Source organism: Perissodus microlepis, chromosome 6, assembly GCF_051167445.1.
Source record: "Perissodus microlepis isolate ML-2025 ecotype Zambia chromosome 6, ASM5116744v1, whole genome shotgun sequence".
Taxonomy (NCBI): domain Eukaryota; kingdom Metazoa; phylum Chordata; class Actinopteri; order Cichliformes; family Cichlidae; genus Perissodus; species Perissodus microlepis.
In genome coordinates this window covers 9,863,512-9,883,618 of record NC_140466.1, presented here as the reverse complement: position 1 = coordinate 9,883,618, position 20,107 = coordinate 9,863,512, and the positions used below count along the sequence as shown (strand labels likewise).

At 40.2% G+C, this 20,107-nt stretch overlaps 1 protein-coding gene across 3 annotated transcripts; it reads right to left on the bottom strand.

Moving 5' to 3' along the window:
* Positions 1-5,493: 5,493 nt before the first annotated feature.
* tnpo2b (transportin 2b) lies at positions 5,494-19,330 on the bottom strand. 3 transcript variants are annotated; one of them, XM_084930627.1, is made up of 24 exons: positions 19,268-19,330; positions 18,148-18,247; positions 17,844-17,919; positions 17,549-17,698; positions 17,208-17,314; positions 16,953-17,086; positions 16,751-16,832; positions 15,983-16,105; positions 15,776-15,894; positions 15,622-15,682; positions 15,359-15,530; positions 14,434-14,586; positions 12,750-12,975; positions 12,491-12,662; positions 12,207-12,401; positions 11,964-12,121; positions 11,375-11,469; positions 11,182-11,280; positions 10,975-11,070; positions 10,782-10,857; positions 10,351-10,450; positions 10,170-10,244; positions 8,361-8,490; positions 5,494-8,252 (listed from the first exon to the last, which is right to left on the bottom strand). In XM_084930627.1, the coding sequence occupies exons 1-23, from the start codon at positions 19,285-19,287 to the stop codon at positions 8,383-8,385; spliced, it is 2,697 nt and encodes an 898-aa protein (XP_084786753.1). In that variant the 5' UTR covers positions 19,288-19,330; the 3' UTR covers positions 5,494-8,252; positions 8,361-8,382. The 3 variants fall into 3 exon arrangements, with proteins under 3 accessions (XP_084786753.1, XP_084786755.1, XP_084786756.1); XM_084930629.1 differs by having other exon boundaries at positions 11,375-11,462; positions 11,963-12,121; positions 19,268-19,329; XM_084930630.1 differs by lacking the exon at positions 19,268-19,330 and adding an exon at positions 18,884-19,065.
* Between the last annotated feature and the right edge of the window lie 777 nt (positions 19,331-20,107).

The window sequence follows — 20,107 nt, the reverse complement described above, 5'->3', positions numbered from 1 at the left end:
TATATATATATATATATATATATATATATATATATATATATATATATATATATTAGGGGTGCAACGATACACAAAATTCACGGTTCGGTTCGATACTTTGGTGTCACGGTTCGATATTTTTTCGATACAAAAAAAAAATATTCATGCCTTTTTAATTTGTCATTTATTAAATTTTCACGGCACATTCCGCACCACATCTCTGTGCGTTCATCATTTGTTTGAAGCCAGCTCACCTCCTGCAACTACTTTTCCGAGAATACGCGCTTCTTTTGTGGTTCGGACTCCTTCTGACATTTCTTTGGAGGTGGAGGAACATCACAGTAATTGCTTAAAGGAGCTTGCTTCTTCGACATCTTTAAGAGTTCTAAACAAATGTCTGTCCTCCTCCAGAAAATCTTATGTACGCAAACAGGCGTTGCAACTTCTTATCTTGTGCGCGTTTTTTTATTTTGACAGCGAATGCGCACCTGCGGACCACTTATGTGCAGCCCTGGTTATTTAGCTTGTCATATTGCAGCCACAGAAATTCTTTTGTCCATGAAACCATAAAGCTGCACTTTCTTTTTGCCTTATAGTCTGATTTGTCATAACTTTTCCGTTTTGTGGTAAGCTTTTCTTTGGCTGTCACTTCTTCACCCTGACCTGTCTTATTTGGCTCAGCAGAACTAAAATATATATCCTGCTGCTTTTACACACGCACTCACATAACGCTCAGCGATTCTCTGCGCGATCAACCTCTCACATGTTTAAGCTGCGGGAGATTTCACTTGTCATGTTTGCATAGTAAGCTAACGATTGATAAGACGATGTCAGAGGAATTGGTGCGCAAATTATCATCACTCACCAATCAGTGCTGTCGCTCTCTATACACAGTTCGCGCGATTGCAAAGTGAAAGCAAAAAACAAGCGCAAATTCAAATGTGATTTCAATATGTCACATATTGACAGTGGCTCACCGATGCCAATGACATAATTACCCATCTACATTTCCGAAAGAATGCAAAAGCATTGACATATATTTTTCCTTCCTACGATAGCCCGACGGGCAGGGCAGAGATAGATTTTGGTAGCCCGACTGGAAAAATCGCTAGCCCCGGGACGTCGGGCTAGCGATTTTGCGAGCCCTGTATCTGATTGAGGAATCACTCATCTTTGGAAAAGAGAGTTTATTACAGAGAAATGGCTCTTTCCAAAATAAAAGCTATACTATACGCTTCTTCTGGGCTATATTCTCAGCAGCATATTAAACATATCAGGTCCCCATAAGGAGAATCATGTGCTAACGGCTGTCTAAATGACTCGGGTAAAGTTTGTAGCATGCGTGCTTGTTGTTTTGTCTGCTTCCACTTGTCTTTGCACTAGGATGATGTCAGCGTAAATGTGCAGTCATATTCGTTGTGTTCCCACTAGTGCTGTCAGCGTAAATCTCGTTGAAATGACGTTAACGCCACAACACGGCAAATCTCCGTTAAGGAGCTACCGCGGATCGCCCCGTGTGTGGGGCTGGACGGCCAACACGTTAACGAGCTAACTGCGCTAACACACTAGCTCCCACCCATGTAATTGAGCATTGCGTGGCACATCCGACATACTGTTTTACTTTAGTCCATGACGCGCTTACCTTCAGGGTCATACGTCACATGAAAACCAAAATAGTTCCAAACGCCAGATCTGAATGAGGGTGGGGGAGGTTCAATTTGCCATGTTGCAAGGAGAGCTTAACTTCTGTCTCGCTAGCTTGCCCTGCGCTCAGTGAATCTGCATTCGACTACTCCGCCTAGGCTGCACTGTCGAGCGCAGATCCACTGAGCGCTCAACACAGACAGCATCGTCAGAAGGAAAGTTGATAAAATAAATTAAAATTTTTGTATTGTTCGATACATATGCGTACCGAACCGAAAGCACTGTATCGAACGGTTCAATATCGATACGAGTATCGTTGCACCCCTAATATATCATTGCTGTGGAGGAATGTTGACAATGATCCAAAACACACCAGCTAGATATCTAGATATAGATATAGATAGATATAGATATATAGATATATATATAGATAAAGCTTTTTTATTATTATTATTTTCAATTATAAATGAAGCCATCAGACTGGCATCCTGGAGTAGGTAGTCACCATATGTGTTCAATATCTCAGCCTAGGTACCATGTGACTTTTAAATGTGAATTCAGGGCAATGTTATATATGATGTTTAATCACTTCAGCACTTTTCTTAAATGGTCCACAGTGATTTCTGCACCAGAAAATATTTAAGAGATAGACTAAGTAGCCTCTGATTACTTGTTTTAGCTTTGTAAATTATTTTCTTGTCAATCTGCCCATTTATTTCTCGCTGTGTGAAATAAACTTTCATAATATCAGCAAAATGCGACAGCAGTGTTGTAATATCCAGGTCTGACAAGCATTTATACGCAAGGCCAATCCTAACCTTAATCCAGCTGCTTCTGTTTGGGGTCACCTCAGCAGATCATCCATTTCCAACACTTCCTGTTGTCATATTCCTCTGTCGCACATGTCGCCATCTCTCATCATCTCCACAAGCCTCGTATTTGCCCTTTTCCTTTTGTCTGGCTACAACTATCATTGCTGTGGAGGAATGTTGACAATGATCCAAAACACACCAGCAAGTCAAACTCTGCACGACTCTGAAAAAAAATGAAGGCTTTGGAGTGACATAGTCAAAGTGTGGGCTTAAATCCAACTGAGGTGCTTTGGCGTGACCTTAAATGGGCCATTTATGCTCACAAACCCTCCACTGTGGTTGAATTAGAACAAATCTGCAAAGAAGAACCTAAATTCTTCCACATCGATGTGTAATATTAAAGTTTGTTTAATGATCTAAAACACTTAGGTTGCTCAACTGGCAGTTTCTCATGAATGCTATGACCCGCTCAGCTGTCCAACCACCATCCCTTTGCCTCTTTTTCCATTAATCCCACCAAAAGTTGTTAGTTAGCAGAACTGCTGGTATGAGAAACTTTAAAAATCAAGTGCTTTAGCTTAGTGAAAGAAACAACTACATGATTTCAGTATGAAGGTGTGTATACATGTGCAATTCTAAAGGTCAACAATCTTTTGGATTTTATTTTAAAAAACAAAATCCAAAAGATCTTGTTAGATATTATTTAGTGCAGAAAACAACCAAAACATTCTGTTCAGGTGAAATTATATTTGTAGGTTTGTTCTTCAAGCGTTGTAGCAAAAACCAGACCAGCGTGAACTGACACTAAAGTCTTCATGAGGTCATGGCAAAAATATCTGGCCCTGTGGGACCATCAGCTCTTCCTTTCTTCTTTGTGAACTTTGTAAATTGAACAAAAGGCTGAATAAGGACACCAACAGAAGATGAAAGCCTGTTCGTATCAGTTTACAGCTGAAACAAACACATATAGAAACAACTGAGCCTACATTTTTATCTGTCAAAGCGAGCGAGCCAGCTTTCTCACAGTTTTTGCATTGGATGCAGATTTTGTGTGCTGATCTAAGTGTGATGGTGTCTCAGTACAGAGACAGAAAAGGGACAGATAAGGAAGGAAACACTGGGAGAGAAGTGATCAGACAGAAAAGAGCTTAACTCGGGGGTTTCCCTGAACTTTCTCTGCCCAAACGTCACCTCAAGCTTCAGGCTAAATATTGAGGTGGAGCTCTGCTGCATAGCAGAAATCTGAAATCGCATGTAATACGGTCCTGGAGATTTCTCACAGATCTTCAGTTGTTTACATAATAAATATGGCCTTTAATTACAAACTGCAACATTTAGGCTGGTGTGTTAACATTTACAAATACTGTATCTTTACACTATTTTCAGAAAGCAGCATATTCTGTATTGTATTCTGAAATTGTATTTTCATGTTAATGCAACCATAAGGAGATCACCATCTTTGTGAAAAACAGTTGTTTTCCTGGTTACATCATTGTAAAAATGGATTCCCTCTCATGTACCTCGACTAGTTTGCAAACTGTAAACAAAGCTTTATGATGCAGTGTTATTCAACTCTAACACTCTGTATAAATTAAAAGTATTTACTATTATACTATATTTTATTAGCTCCATTACCGCATCCTTAAATCTTGTGATTGAGTGCAGCTGCTTTAAATTACTGTGTATGAGTTTATATGAAAGCTGGATGTTCGTGCACGTTAAAAGTCATTAAAAGTCACTGAATTCTCCTTTTTAAGCTTTTTTTCGTTTTTTTAATTAATGAATTTATTTATTTTTTATTGTTGATAGAATTTTTTAATTTCCCACAAACCTCTTCAACTGGTTAAGAGATCTCCATTAAATATCCTGGAAACAGTTCTGAGCTCTGAGAAATTATACGTCCCAGATGTTTGTGGTTCAGTCTTGGTGAGTGAAATTCTTGTATTTTATCAACGTAATTAGAAAGTAGCCTATGTATGTCTGTGCATTGTAGCTGTGCAATTTAGGGAGTCACTTCTGACTTGAAAAGTATAACATGCTAATGCTATATGGTACAAAATGCTAATATGGAGGCTTCAAATGCAGAATCCATGAACTAAAGGCTGTTATATACACTCGTATATGATATTTTAGTTCACAGTTAAAAGTAGCTGAGAAAGTAATGTTATGCATGTACCATGTTACTTTTATGTTGAATGTGTTTAATCACTGACCCAGTCTGCAGTCTGAGGAGTCTGCGGTGGACTAATATTACTCATTATAACATTTTATAAACGCATTTCCATAGATGTGCCCAAAATGCACTACAATGATCAAAACAATACATCTTAATTTTGAAAATGAAATTGGTATTTTAAAAAAAATCTACACCGAGCAGTGAAAAATGTGTGAAATATATACAAAGTTCATATTTGAAATTAAGTAAATAAACTGCAGATACAAGATACAAACATCTGAATATGCCACATTTTCTCTCTGTGAACACCTACACATTAAAGTAACGGTTCTTCCTGTTCCTCTAGATCTATAAGTGACCCTTGCAGATTAAGAGACACTGCTGATTTGAAGTAATGTTTTCTGGGATAAAGGTAACAGTTTAGCGGGACTGCTGGGACGTTTGCATCATTACTTTTCAGTACAAGAGCCAGGTCTGCTGTGAAAACCAAACAGAGCAAGGGATGTTACTTTTATTTCCTGAGACTCCTGCAGTGTGCTTTTGTAAAACATCCACCTTTGTGCCACGTAGAGTTCCTGACAAGGTGACCTGAGGAAATTCTGGTAACATGAATATTTCCAGAGATAACTCATGGCTGAACATGATGGAGTTTGCAGCTCAGCTTTGCATGAACAGAAAATACAGCATAAAAACAAACTTTTAAGCCCTAAGGGCTAAGGATTTTTAAGAGTTAAGAATTCACGGCAAACCGTCATCCTTTGATAAAAAACACTGGACTGGCAACTGTAACAATCATCCTTCAGCATGCACGTCATGATTTATTTCAAGACTCCACTATCCATCTGGACTTTTGAGATTCCACACAAACTATAAATCATATAATAGACTGAAAGCATTTTTATTTCTATTCCCATCTTCCAAAAAAGGGAACACGACTGGCGAGAGGAATTCACAGAAAAACAAAAAGTACCAAAGTCTTTCTGCCAAACTGCAACATTATCATGCTTTTTATTATATAAACAGAACGGACACATAAACTGCTTCTTCTCCTCTTAAAGAAGCCGTGACGCCCCCACTTTCACTTCAAATTCATCATAATCTTGACTGGCACTGAAGCAGACAAAGAAACAAAATACACCGACCTTGCCAATACAAAAACTGCTCATGAAGATTAAAAAAAAAATAGCAGTAAAGCAAAAAACAAGCAACCACAAACATTTTTTGTGTGTTTTCAAGCTTTGAACTAAGAGACAGTGGCGAGAGAATTAAACTGGGATTGAGATTGTCTCATATTTGAAATAACTAAGGATCGGTTTGATTATCTCTATGGTCACAGTCTAGGTCAAACCAAGTACCACTGCGTGTTTCCAAATGTCAACATGCTGCAAAACACTGGCAGATTATCAAATGGAAAAAAAAAAATCCCTGTAGTCAATTTTGCTGGAAAAACCTTAACAATGATTATCCATAAAAGCCCCACTGTGCGTCTAACTCTACACCAGCACGACAAACAAGGTGACTATTGGAAATAGCAGCTCACCTCTAACCACTGTCTGCTTTTAAAATTTCAGTGGCTATTGCTCTTTGGCAGTGTCCTAGCTTTTATTATTTTAAGTGTACTGTGCTCTTGTCTTATTGTGATTTGAGGTGGTGTGTTGGTGTGTAAAGGGCAATCATTTTATTCTAAAATATCCATCAAACTGCACACACACACACACACACACACACACACACACACACACGCGCAAAGTGAAAACACCGACACTGAGCATGCACACAAAGTATGCTGGGGCAGGCTACAACCCTTCCAAATACAGAAAGAAAATATCATTTGCATCCCTACTGTGCACACATCATAACTAAACTATCAAAAACATGCTCATAGGTAAAAAAAGGTACTCATGCGCACCTACACATGCAGGATCACACACACACATACATTCACACGCACACACGTACCACTCAGCAATATGGCAAGGTTAGTCATTGTAAAAGTGCGGATTAGTCGCAGTTTCACAAAGTTATTTTTATTTGCCATTTAGTATTGGGATATTTTTGCCAGTCACAGACACTTAATTTCACAGTGCAACACAGTATGACAAACACTGACATTAGGGTCAAAACATATCATATGGGTGAGGTTAAAAAAAATCCATACAAAAACGAATAATAGGTAAAATAAAATTTAAAAAAAAGTGCAAAAAACAACTTAACAGTCACTGAAAATAGCATTAATTCATTTTTTGTGTTAAGTGTGCGAATTTAAATCCACTATATAAAAAAAAACCAAAAAACAAAAAACAAAAACAAGACTCATCAGTAGCAGCAAAAAAGGACCAGTTTTAAAACATTATAAAGATCACAATGACACTGCCAATCACTGTTTTACTTAAGATATTGATATGGCATCAAATGGATATCAGTACGAATGTAGACAAACACATACACACTCACACACATACAAAAAAACAAACAAACACACACACACACACACTTGGTCACAGTTAACAGGTGCCAAAGGACATCGCGGTGGGAGTCAAGTTTTAGCTCGGTACCATATCAAAAACAATACACATTTCACGGACTGTTAACACAGAATGCCGAAGTAAGGATTTATAAACTGCACATGCACACACGTGCGCGCGTGCACATTCACACGCACAAAACTGCACAGAGACAACTAAAAATGTGATTTTCTTGGTAATATTTCCTCCCCCTCTGGAGAGAAAACAAATGTGTTAGCCCTAATCCTCCCTTCCTAGAGGAATGGTTGCTGTGAAGCCAAGAGGAAAAGATGCTTAGTTTTTTTCCCTCCTGCTCTTACTCTGGTTTGATCAGGTAGAAAATGTGACAGGAATACGTCTGATAGAAAGCTCTGTGAAGCAGCACTCTGGTCAAAAATGAAGGTAGGAAACACAGATGAAGATAGCTAGATTATCTTACAGTTAAGTATTGTTTCAGTGACTATGGATGAAGTAATTTATACTGAATCTTATTCCCCGGAAAAGTAATGTATTACCCAGAAAATGAACAGAATTTAGACACCTGTCGGTCCCTAACTACATGTAGTAGGTCTTAAAAAGTCTAAATTATAGTGCCACCCACAGTCTGTTACATGTACTGAATGTACAGCATGTGCAAGTTAAAGTGTGAGAGTCTGTGTTCATTGGTCTGTCTCTGTTGGTCAAGAAATCTATTACTCTTAAGTTTAAGAATCCCATTAAAATCTCAGCTGTCCCTGTCCTCAAAGCCAAGTAACAGACCTTTCTGTGGCTCTTTTTTCCCTTCCTTATTACTGAATTCCCTCCGTTTCTTTCCCTGAACTCACTCTATGCTGGTATCTTTCCCTGCCTCTCCTCTTTCCCATCCTGTCTCTCCCTCCATCTCCTTCTCTCTGTCCCTCTCTATCTGTCCCTACCAGTTAGTTTTTCTGTGTCAGGTCCCTGCCTAGTTAATCTAGAGGTGTCCTCCCTGTCCCTCCCTCCCACCCGCCTACCCTCCCTCTATGGACAAACACATAGGGCGTGGGGGCCGTCCATCAGGGGGAGCGGCCAATAGCATCCCTCTCCCTCCCCCCAGATCAGGGCAGTGCAATACACAGATGGATGAGTTTCCCATTCACCCTCCTCCTGCTGGCTCACCTGGAAGGAGCGAAAAGTCAGAGAGAGATGGACACAAATAAGTTAATATTAATCAAATGCAGTTTGTGCCTAAAAATGCAGTTTAAATGAAGCTGGATGTGGCATTACCTCTTAGGTGGGTGTAGAGAATCTAAACCCCATAGCAGGCTGCCAGTCTCTCCTTCAGCAGTGGTGGGAACTGCTCTGAAAACTGTTGCCAGTTCTCCTCCCCAACCTGCTCCTTAAAACCATGCAAGATCTTGGAAACAGAAAAATGGCATCTCTTCAATATCTCAAACAGGCAGGAGAAGTGGACTGATCGAGAAACAGTCCAGTGAATCCAGTGATTCACACCTGCTTGACTTGAAAAAGCATAATTACAACCTCAGGATCTTCTGTTATTATCTGCTCTAACATTTCCACTTTGTCTTTATATGTTATGCTGCAACCACTGCTTACTGCATTACAGACCCACTGAATGTGTCACTTGTGGTCACATTTTAACCACCACAACTACAACCGAGCCAGCAATCCAGCTGAAGGTAGCCGATTAGCAGTGATAAAACTTTCAAAATAATGCAATAGTTCTCTTAGAGGAACATAAAAAATAAAAACTTAAATAAGGAGCCATGTATAGCTGAGAGAGCCCCGCCTAAGTAAAGTATGTGTGTGCAAAACAGTGTCCAGTAAGTGGTTACTTCCTTCAGGGACATGGAGTGAAACAAATAAGCATCACCCAATATTTTCTGAAGACCTACGTCATATAGTATCAAAATACTATAAACTAGGCCAAAATCAGCTTAGATCAAAATAGTATAAAATAGGGCTGTTCGATATAACGATGCATATTGGATGACGATATGAAAACGTCCATCGTTTCATATTACGCTATCATTTGTTTCGTGGTGTCGCAAAAACTGTTTACGCAAAAAAATTTTCATCGTTTTGATGGTCACTGTAGAATTTCTTAAAGTTCTCTCTTTCTCTTAATATAACCACACCACGGACGGACAAGCGACCGTTTTTATGCGTTGCCGTTAGCAACAACGACGGTAAAACCATCTCGTGGCTCCGCTGTCCGCTTCTTTGTTTTCCACATAAACCTTTCAAAATAAATCTGAAGATCCTGTTGAGATTTTTCAAAATAAACTGAATTATGTGAAATAGCATGCAGAGTGTTTACGGACAAGAAGCTAAAAAGAGCCGTCAGGTGCTAAAAAAATAAACGTTAGACACGGCATGTAATAAATACAAAGAAAATTGCGGCTGTTTCAACTTATGTAACACTCGACTCCAGGTACACGATGCCCAGCTGAAAAAAAAATTCACACAAGTCGAGTTGCCTGAGATTCACAGAATTTACAGAAAATGTAACATTTTTGTGATACATACCGTTGTCGGGACAATAAATGTCTTATATCAGGATATGAGATTTTGGTCATATCGCACAGCCCTAGTATAAAAGGTAAATTTATAGACCAGGCAGATTTACCAATTTCATTTTGTTCGCCATAGAGGATCGGGGTATTATGAAACAGGTCAGTAATCAAATGCATCAAAGGAAGGGTCCTACACAAGTTCTGTTGCAATGCAATCAGTTTGATCCAAATCCATATTAAGAGTTCCTTTTATAATGAAGCCCAGCACACTGATACATTAGACTGAATTAAACATTACTGAATGGATCCTTGTGTTTTGACGTTTGTCTGTCTAGTCTTAGATCACACTTTATGTGATGGACCCTGAGGGGAATGTGTGCAGTCAGTTTTTCTGCATAGAAACACCCCTGTCTGTGCTGCTGAGGTTCATAGTTAACACTCTGCTGCGCCTAAGGTCACTGCACCTCACACCGAGTCACTCTCAGAGGGAGAGGAGACAGAAGGATGGTACTAGCTGTGGAAACAAGAACTCGCCCCTTAAAATGAGGTGGACCCTCACCTTGTAGAACATGTCTCTCAGGTCATCTTTAGGATTGACCCAGGAGGCCACAGCGTCACAGAAGAAGATGAAGTCCTGAACAAACACAGGAAGAGATCAACCTCAACACTATCTTTTGATTTAATTTACAGCCAAATACGCACACTGTGAATCCTAATGACTGCAATGAGCAGTGTCTCACCTGCACCACACCTCCAGGGTTCACGCCAATCATAATGCAAATCCCACGGAAGGCGGAGTCTTTCTCTTCATTGTCTCGGATGTTTCGGAGAGACGTACACCTGCATTGTGCAATTATTAACCAGTTAGTGACCGCTAAGCATGATGCTGCCAGAACTGTGAGTTCACAAGTCCCATTTTAATAAGAGATAAACCAAATCAAAAATTTATGGGAGACATGCAAACTGTTGTGTCACTGTGAAAGACGACTTATTTTTCTACTGGGCTTGAAGAAAAGAATTCTTATTCCTCAAGGAATTCAGTAACAATTCTGGAAATCATTTAAAGAATGAAGTTATGTAAATGATAATGCATCCATTAGAACAAAGTATCGTAAGTCTGCATTTTCACTTCAACCTCACTTTTCAGACTCAGAATCAAACCATCTCTCACCAGGGTCGGATGAACTGCGGCAACATGGGCGCGACCTCCTGAGGACACACATAGCCCAGCCGGCCAATGGTGATTGCTGGAAGAGAACAGAAATGAGTCAAACCTGCTCTTAGATAAATGCGTATTTGTATCTATACAAGTCCCTTCCCTTCCCCTTGAAAGCATGTATAAAATGATCTGTGAAATCATATACCGGTGTTCTCCAACAGGGTCTTGGGAGTATTGGGTCGATTAATAATCTCCACCAGCTGGTTCAGAACCATAGCAATGTATGGCTGCATCTCCACTCCTGACAGAGAAATAAAAATAAAATGAGACACACGACATCTCACACCGTACAGCCGTACATCAAAAAGTTAGCATAAATACATAGAACAAAAACTGGGCTTCTTCCACGTACCCATCTGCATGCAGATCTCTCCTATGGCCCAGGTAGCGTTGTTGCAGACGGAGATGAACTCTGGGTTCAGATTTGTTCCGAGGATTGGCATGAATTCAGCTAAGAGAGACACAAAATGTTAAAAAGCAGAATTATGGGATACGTATACGTATGTACAGGTGTGTGTAAGGGTAACAGACAGCTAAATGTTTACCGATACAGGGTTTGACATGAGGAAAGCAAGCCTTGGTCAAGTCACCCAGCAGAGCAAATGAACTCTGTCTTACTTCGGGCATCGTATCCTGGGACAAAAGAGACAGAAAGACAAGGAGTAATGTGAATATACACCATCAAATGACTGAAACACGTCGTGGCAGTTGTCCTCCTCCTTCTTCTGCGATTTTGAAAAAAATAAAACATTGCAAAACATGAGCAGTCTAAAACAAAAAAAAGTGTTTCTTTCCAGATAAACCTTCTGTGATCAAATGGCTGCAAGCGCTGAGCACTCTGCTACAAATATAGCACATTTCCTCTGGCTACTTCACATTAAAATCAAATGCAGAGTGAAAAGTAGGAGTAGTGGAAAATATCCTGTTTACATGAGCATTTCTAAATACAACTGATACAAAGAACTATTACATGAAATTACACTAATACCGATGTACATGCATGCAGCTAATTTGATTCAGAGAGAGACTCAGAGATTCATACACCAACATTAAAAATGAAAGCTTAAACATATACAGCACTGACTCTGAATGATCTCCAGAAAGGCATTCACACAAACATAGGCTCTCCTCACCTGCATGCATTGGAAAAGCAGGGTCATGATATTACTGCGAGCCACGAGTGTGTCCACATGGCCTCCGAGTCCCTCTGCCAAGCCACTTAAAAGATCCAAGGCCACAATCATGAAGTCCTTGTCGGGTGCTTCATACTGATCTGGCTGCTGACTGTACATCTGAGATGTACGCAAAACGAGTGTCATTTATGTAAAGCAGCAAAAGCATAAATTGTGAGTAATTAAATATGCATGTTTGGTTCACCATGGCCTGAGCAAGGGTCTTCTGGACCAGGGTGACACAGCGCTGATAGACGGGCTCACAATAGGGAAGGAAGCCGCTCTGCAGTGCTGTGGCAACAGATGACAGACACTCGAGCAGAGGGAAGAGATCTTTGTCCTCATCCTTCAACTCATTCCACTTGGCTATCAGTGGAGGCATCAGCTTTTGTATGTACTCCTAAACAAAACAAGAGGGAGATTTTTGTCTTTGTTTTTTGTCATTTTGGTGTAAATGCATGCAGTTGTGTCTAAAACGTTCGGGCTCACAGGCTGGTTGAGATGGTGTCCCACAGAGTCTGCCAGTGTTCCTATGGCATCATAGAGGATGAGGAGGTTTTTGTGCTGGTACTTCCCAAAAGCAAAAACCAGTGTGTCCAGGATAAAACTCAGGTATGGTACCAGCTCTGTGCATGCTTCTTCCTCCAGAGTGGCAAATGCACTTTGAGGAAGGATGCAATTTGTTTAACCACTTATTAGTAAGAAATTAGAAAGCACACAGAAAACAAAGAAAAGGGAAGATCTGTACCTGCATGCAGCCTCTTGTACTCTCTTGTTGCCATCCAGGATCCGTTTGAGCAGCTCTGTCATGAGGGGTTTGAGGTGAGCATCAGGGGGCTGGCTGACCACCCAGTGGGCATAGCGACTGAGGGTCCAGCAGGCAATGGAGCGCACCAAGGCCTTCTTGTCACATAAACACTGGATGAGGTGAGGGATAAGCTCAGGCAAGTAAGGTACCATACCCTGCATACATCCTGGAAGGACAAACATAATTTATTTATCACTATTGTGGAAATAAGAAAACAATTTGTTTTGATATTTCTAAAATTTAAAAAAGAATTTTTAAAAAATGTTTTATAAAAGATTACACAATATGTGGGGGGTCTCCCCATAGTTACAGTCTTAAACTTATCATCTATGATCAGTTTTCTTTAGAGGGGACTTAGGTAAACACATACCCATTTTCTGTCATATACAAAAGTAATCCCTCTGAGCCAAAGGTTCAGTTTTCACATTGCTCTAAGTGCTTTGTTTCAGGCAGTTTTTGTACTCTTGGTTCTGGTCAGTGAGAGCAGATATCCTTAATGTGATCTCAGATAGGGCATAACGTTCACGGTAATACCGGTATAATGTTGGGCAACGATTGAATATGGGTAAAACGCGCATGTGCAGTGCCTTTGTTTTCATACGCACATGGCGGAAAAAGCATGGCGGCGACGGAGAATGAGAAGGGCGAAAGTGGATCGTTGAATGAAACAGATGAACCAGAACTGGTTTGTAAAAATGCTGCAACTGGTTTAGCTTTCGTCCGTCAGATACACAACAAAGCACTATTTTTGGTAGCGCATGCTAGCGGGCCGTCGTTATTACTGTGTTTTTTGGAAAATACGGCACACTTAAAATCAATCCTTGGATTTTTCTGAAAATCGGCAGTGCCCCTTATAATCCCATGTGCCTTATGTATGAATTCTGGTTGTGTTTACTGACCTCGAAACGATTTTATGTGCTACACGGCGCTCGAAAATCTGTCAAATGTTTTAGTACAACTTTGCTAAGCTACGAACCCGCACCACTTGATGGATTGTCGGAGCATTACGGCTATCGTAGGCAGGAGCCTCGCGGAGTGATACGTACTGTGCTTCAACATAATATTACAGTACTGTGTGTGTATAACCTCTTTTTAAGTTTTGTTGATATTATACATGGTTATGCTGAGGATATGTCGGCCAATTTCCACTGGAAATGTCTTTTGGTTAAAGGAATTTGCATTTGCACTGTTAATTTTTTATATAACTTTAATGCACATAAAAAAACAGCTGCTTGTTTAAGTGAAAATACATTGATGGTTTTTGTTGCACTAATAAAGTTGTGGAGTTGTAAAGTATTTTGTCTAGTGTCAATTATATCGTCAGTTATATCGTTATCGCAAATTTTCAAATGTATATCACGATAAATATCTTTGGTCATATCGCCCTGCTCTAATCTCAGATACACAGCTCTGGCTGTAGCAAAAAAAATCCATCCACCTTCTGTTCAAGCAATAGGCAAGTTAGCTTAAAAAGAGGGGCCAAGAAAACTAACATGGCTTGTTTCAGTAGTGGATGAACTGGGGTACCACAAAAAGCCCAGATTAAAACTAGAAATTTATTTTTTCTCAGGTAAAATAGATAAACATATTAAGTCCCCTTTACTGTGCTTCTGCCCCATCTTACCCTCAGCAATAGCCCCAAGCACCAGGATGCCGGACTCCTTGATGACCCAATCAGGATGGAAAAGCAGGCCTTTGAGCAAGGGGAGGAGATGAGGCAGCAACTCCTCACGAAACACGTTGGCAAGAACATCCAGAGCGGCAGCAGAGCACTTCCCTGAAAAGAGGAAAATCCAGGATCAGTGTTGGATAACTATGTTATAATAAAAGGTACCACAACAGGGTTATAATGATTATAATAAAGAGGATAAGTAGGTGGGTTTTTTTGGTAAATGCTCCGCAGAGAAATCAATCCCTTTCTATTCATATCTCTCACATACCTGCACGTGCACAGACTCTTGCAAACACACACAGGGCGCTTAACAAATTTGTTACACCACCACCCAATGAAGGTTAATAATTAAACATTAACAATTAACAGTATTGGTAATTGCTAAAATCATTTTTATGTATGTGCACACTCTTTAATCAAAAACCGTTTTGAATGCTAACCCTAAACCTTGTCCATGAATTTTCAAATGTACTGTTTTGAAGAAAGAATAGAAGAAAAAAAAAGTGAAGCACTTTTTTAATAATAATACTACATAACAAAACAGTATATAATAGGTTTTAGGTTGAAAGACGTTTTTGACATCATGCAGTTTCCACACAGGTTCAAATAACCTACAGGATCCCTTTTCAATCAAACATCCTTGTATTCTATTCTACTTTAACCTTAATTTTTAAATAATGTTCAAAAGATCACCCAGTCCTACCTCTTTCCTTCTAATGCTTAGATTATTTTATGTCACAAAAGATTTCACAAGAACCTTTTCTTTATTAATAATTTAGTTCTACGTTTAATTTTTTGTGCTGTTCTGCTCCATTTGAATTGTTTTGGTAAGGAAATCTAATCTAACTTTAATTCTAACTTTGCATGCGAAACTCACGTAGGTTCCAATCAGACAGCGTGTCATCATCATCGTCCTCATCTTCATCGATGTCCTCCCCCTCCTCGCCCTCCCCTCCTTCATGCTGCAGGGTGACAGTGCGGGACTTGTGGAAACGAGGCTTGATGTCCTGCTCGCTGTCTGGAATCGTCTCGTCCTCTTCAACATCACCCTGGAGGAGATCAGAGCTCAAGGTGAATGCAGGACACAGGTAAACAGCAAAACACAAGAAGAGATGCCAGATTTGTTCAGAGGATGCTAACCTTTAGTAGAATGATATCTATCTCAGAATACTTCATCCCATTCACCAGTATAGGTATCAGTCTGAAAAGGAAAAAAAAAAAAGATAGGGAAACACATTACTACTCAAATGAAATTATCTCCCAGTCCTTGCTATGGGAGAAAGTGAGCACTTACTGGACCAAGTGGCCAGAAAGGGCCTCTTTACAGATGGGCTGTTCAGCCAGTGTCAGCCAGAACTCACAGGCCTCCAGGGCCACGTTCTCATCTGGGTCCTGCGTCCGCTGGAGCATATACTGGAAAAAAAACCAACAACAAGTGATTAAGAAGATGAGAAAGCGACAGCCAAACACAGTTTAAGGTCGAGATGAGTCAGGCCTTTACCTGGATGATGCTGTGCATGTGAGGAATGAGACGGTCAATTCGGACTTCTAGGAGCATGACCAGAGCCCTGCACACATTCTTCCTCACTTCACTGTCCTCGTCCCCGGCCAGAGCAAACAGACTCTGGATAGAAAATAAACAAACAACAGAAAGAAAACAAATTAAAAACAGGAAGGAAAGACTGGTAGGGTCAACAAAGGTGAAGGAACAAAAACAATTTATTATTAATTTATTATTCTAGAGGTTTTATAAGGCTTTACACCTTTACTATAAAACGTGTGCAGGTCTGTTTAATTATTTTACATGTGCTGGCAATCTACCCACATCCACAAACTAACTAGAGTCTAGGAACATTTTGGCCCATCACTGACACAGCAGACATGTCGCTCAACAGGAATAAATATGCAACCTTTTCTTTTTTGTTTTACAGAACACAGGGCAAAAAAAACGGCTTGGAACATTTTAGAAATTATGTCATCACATAGTTTGTCCAGCAGAGCAGCTCAGACTTCATTGTTTACAAAACTGTCAGCACTGTCTGTAACACATGTGGCAGAGTATATCACAGCTGAGCAGATGGTGGTGCGGCGCCAAATGGTGTTTTCACAGTAAGCTGAAAAAGTGCCGTGTTCATGCAGCTTCTGTTTGAAGTCAAAAAGAGGCTTTCACAAAAAAAAAAACCAACAACAACAAAAATACCTTCATGGAGCAAAATTTTGCGATCCTCGTAAAAACGTAAGGAAAAGTAAAAAATGTTGAATTGCTCACCTCAATAAAGGTGTCGATGTTATCCATCAGAGCCTGAGCTCGGCCAATGATAAACTGGTTCACACAAGCTATAGCATGGGACCTTGGCAAAAAAGAAAAAGAATAAACAAGAGATAATTTTAACAAGGAGATTTTAGATGAGGAGGAAAGGAAAACTGCTAATTCTGCAAGATTCAGACACTGAGACTTGGATTTCACTGACCTGATCTTGGGGCTGCAATGTTTGAAAAACTGGAGGAATTTGGGGATCATGATGTTAAGAGGTCTGTTCAAAGCATCGCTATCCAACAACTCTGATGAATCCTCACAGATCTTTTGCAGTGCTCCAAAAGAACCCTGCCAAAAAACCCCAAATCAGAAACAAATTACAAAAGAAACAGACACAAACCTTATCACCAAAATAGTACCAAATTATCATTGCAAGGCTGTGCATGTGTTTAAGGTATGTAACCCTAACCTCGCAGGTGTTATAGTCCTCCGAGTTGAGCAAGTTACAGAGCTGAGGCAGCAGCTCTGGCCAGGTCTGCAGCTCTCCTTTGGAGGCGATGGTCGTGATCAGAATGCCTTTATAATAAAGAGTAAAAAAGTTACACACTAGTACATTAGGCTTTAAAACCCAGCCTGATAACTCACCCTCTGTCATTTAAAGATCTTGAAAATACAACGCTTGCTCCCACACAACCATATTACCTGCAAAAATTCACCCACCTCCATAATAATCTGACTCACACTGCTGAAAAACTCCATCTAACTAAACCTTTTATTTCTCAAGCTTCCCTCTCTGACTGAAACACCCACCGATTGTAGCTCTGATAAGCGGTGAAGGGTCTCCGATGTTGTTGAGGCATTCTCGTTTGATGAAGTCTGCCACATTGGGAGGGAAGTTCTGGTAGTGAGCTTTCACATTGTTCTTCAGAATCAGACCGCTCAGAGAGCGAGTGGGCTCATCTTGAGAAGGAAGACAGCAGAGAGGCAACATGAAAACCCAAAAGGAGGTGGTGAGATACAGAGAGGTAAGCAAAGATGAAACAATCTAGTACGCGTTTTTTTTGTTTGTTTTTTTTAATTATAAATTTGATGTGCACAAACTCACCTTCAGATTTTAGGCTTGTGAGAACAAAGATGAGATAGTTGTTGAAATCTGGAAACTGGTTAAGCTGTTCCAGTTTCTGCAGAGTCTGTTAAGGAGTTGAATCATCTATAAATACAGAGCAAGAATTCACACATCCTCACAGACCTTCATTTCACAGACACTTGATGCAAGCTGAACAAACAGTATCTTCTCATTGTCCTCCAAACTGACACACCAGCTCTCATGGGGGAGGCAACATTTCACACCTTCTCCTCTCACCCTAACTGTCAAACACACACACATACAGAGCCAGATGTAAGGATACTTCTTGCACAGCTCTCTGTGTTGCTGTGTCTGGGGACTGGGAATCCTTGAGTAACTGAAGCACTTGCTGCAGACCTTGTTCATCCGGCTGCCACTCCATCCTACAACAGAACACACACACGTTACCCGTTTAGGGGCTCACTGCAGCACCTGTAATCTTACAAATAAAAACGCCATGTAATGACTACAGAACAAATGAATTATGCTGACTTATTAAAAGCATCAAATTCTAAAATAGCCTCAAAACCGGTTCTTTGAATCGTGATTTGAGACAAAATGCTGGAGTCAGTGTAAATATGTATAGCGTAGCAAAACAGTGCTGCGGAAGCAGTGGCGTTTATGAACATTTGACATTTCTGGCGAGCACCACCAACAACCAGTGGTCATTTAAGGCTTCACGAATAAGTAGCCAAACATCAACAACTATCAACCGTGACCCTAAGAACCTTTTCTACGTGAGGCCCAGACGGTAAAGGCGCAAATGTCTCGCTCCATCAGCTAGCAAGCTAGCCTGGCGTCGCAGTAACAGGTAAACGATTCACTGATTGCCGAAACGCTTTCTCACATCAACTACCCGGCTGCCACAGTTATGTTTTAATCCAAGCCACAAAAGCCGCTAAAGGGGTTCAATTAATATGCATAACAAGGCAGCCGCACACCAACCCCCCCTTTCCCCCGGCAGCTATCAGTAGCACCGCTAGCTAACAGCATCCTGAAAGTACCGCGAAAGGTCTTACCTGGTTTCTCCGATGTGGTAGATCTATATTACTACAGACAACCGCGCAGATACAATGTACCAACTAACATTAAATAATATATATATCCGCGGTCTGTGTAGATAAATACAAACTTCTAATCGAAGTAGTACGTGGTTGCTATGCTAGTTGGTATGTGACAGAGATTGCATGCCTTGCAATCAAGCCGGGTGATCTGTATGATCACGTTCGGCTTCCGTATTCGAGCGAGGTGAAAGAGACGTAAACAACTTTAAGTATTACTGTTATTTCAGTCTGTGTTCAGCATTTATGAGCATTTACCGCTTAATTAATAACGCATGTATGATTGTAAAATTCTAATAACATTTTATTCCGTGAACGGAGCAGATTATACAATATACCTACGTCGGTTTGTGCGGTTTCATTTTTCTCCTCTAGATAGAGCCATATTCAACGCCTCTAGCCTGTTAGCTATGTGTATGAAGTGAGACAGGGCGTTGACAGAAAAACACCGTCACCAGAGATGATGGCCCAGCAACAATCACAATCATGAGCGTCTCCGTGATTTTTGTCACCGGTATGGCACAGAGGAGATATGAGCAAGGTAAATACAGTGTTAAAACTGGCACTGAAAACACTGTGTATACATTCAAGGGCTCCTGTGCCTTCAGACATATGTATTGTTTGAAGAGTGGCACTACACTCAAATTAAGTACTTTGTAAAGTGCTTAGACAAGTATTTAGACGATTTTACTTAAGTAAAAGTTATAATTCCATAAGTAATAGTACTAAAGTTTTCAAAACATGTCTAAAATATATAACGTATCCACTATTGCATTATCATATGATATGTGTGATATTATTGGATGATAAATATTAATTAATCAATATGTACACTTTCATGCTTCACATATTACTACTTAATTAAATGACTAATTTTAGCTTTATCTATAGTAATACACGGTAGTAAGATGGAACAGTGGTTAGCACTGTTGCCACACAGGTCCTAGGTTCGAAAAAGACCCCCCCCCCCCCCCCCCCCTCCCAAAAGAAAAAAAAAACCTCTAGCATCATAAGCCTAATATGCTGCAGGGCTGTCACATTGTAAGCCCTTGCAGAATCAGAGTAAGCAACTACATTTTAAGGAAGGAAAATGACTTCGGTATAATTCAGTTAATCGCAGGCCATGTACTTAACCATGTACTCATAGTCATCACCACTTCCTTAATTTTGAAATACTTACCA

What these genes read in the sequence shown, in the direction of transcription:
- tnpo2b (XM_084930627.1), bottom strand. Translation starts at nt 19,287, where the DNA reads ATGAAACCGCACAAACCGAC. An exon ending in TAGATATCATTCTACTAAAG is followed by an intron (nt 15,531 to 15,621) that starts GTTAGCATCCTC and finishes GATCTCCTCCAG; the next exon opens with GGTGATGTTGAAGAGGACGA. An exon ending in GACCCTGTTGGAGAACACCG is followed by an intron (nt 10,858 to 10,974) that starts GTATATGATTTC and finishes GTTCTCTTCCAG; the next exon opens with CAATCACCATTGGCCGGCTG.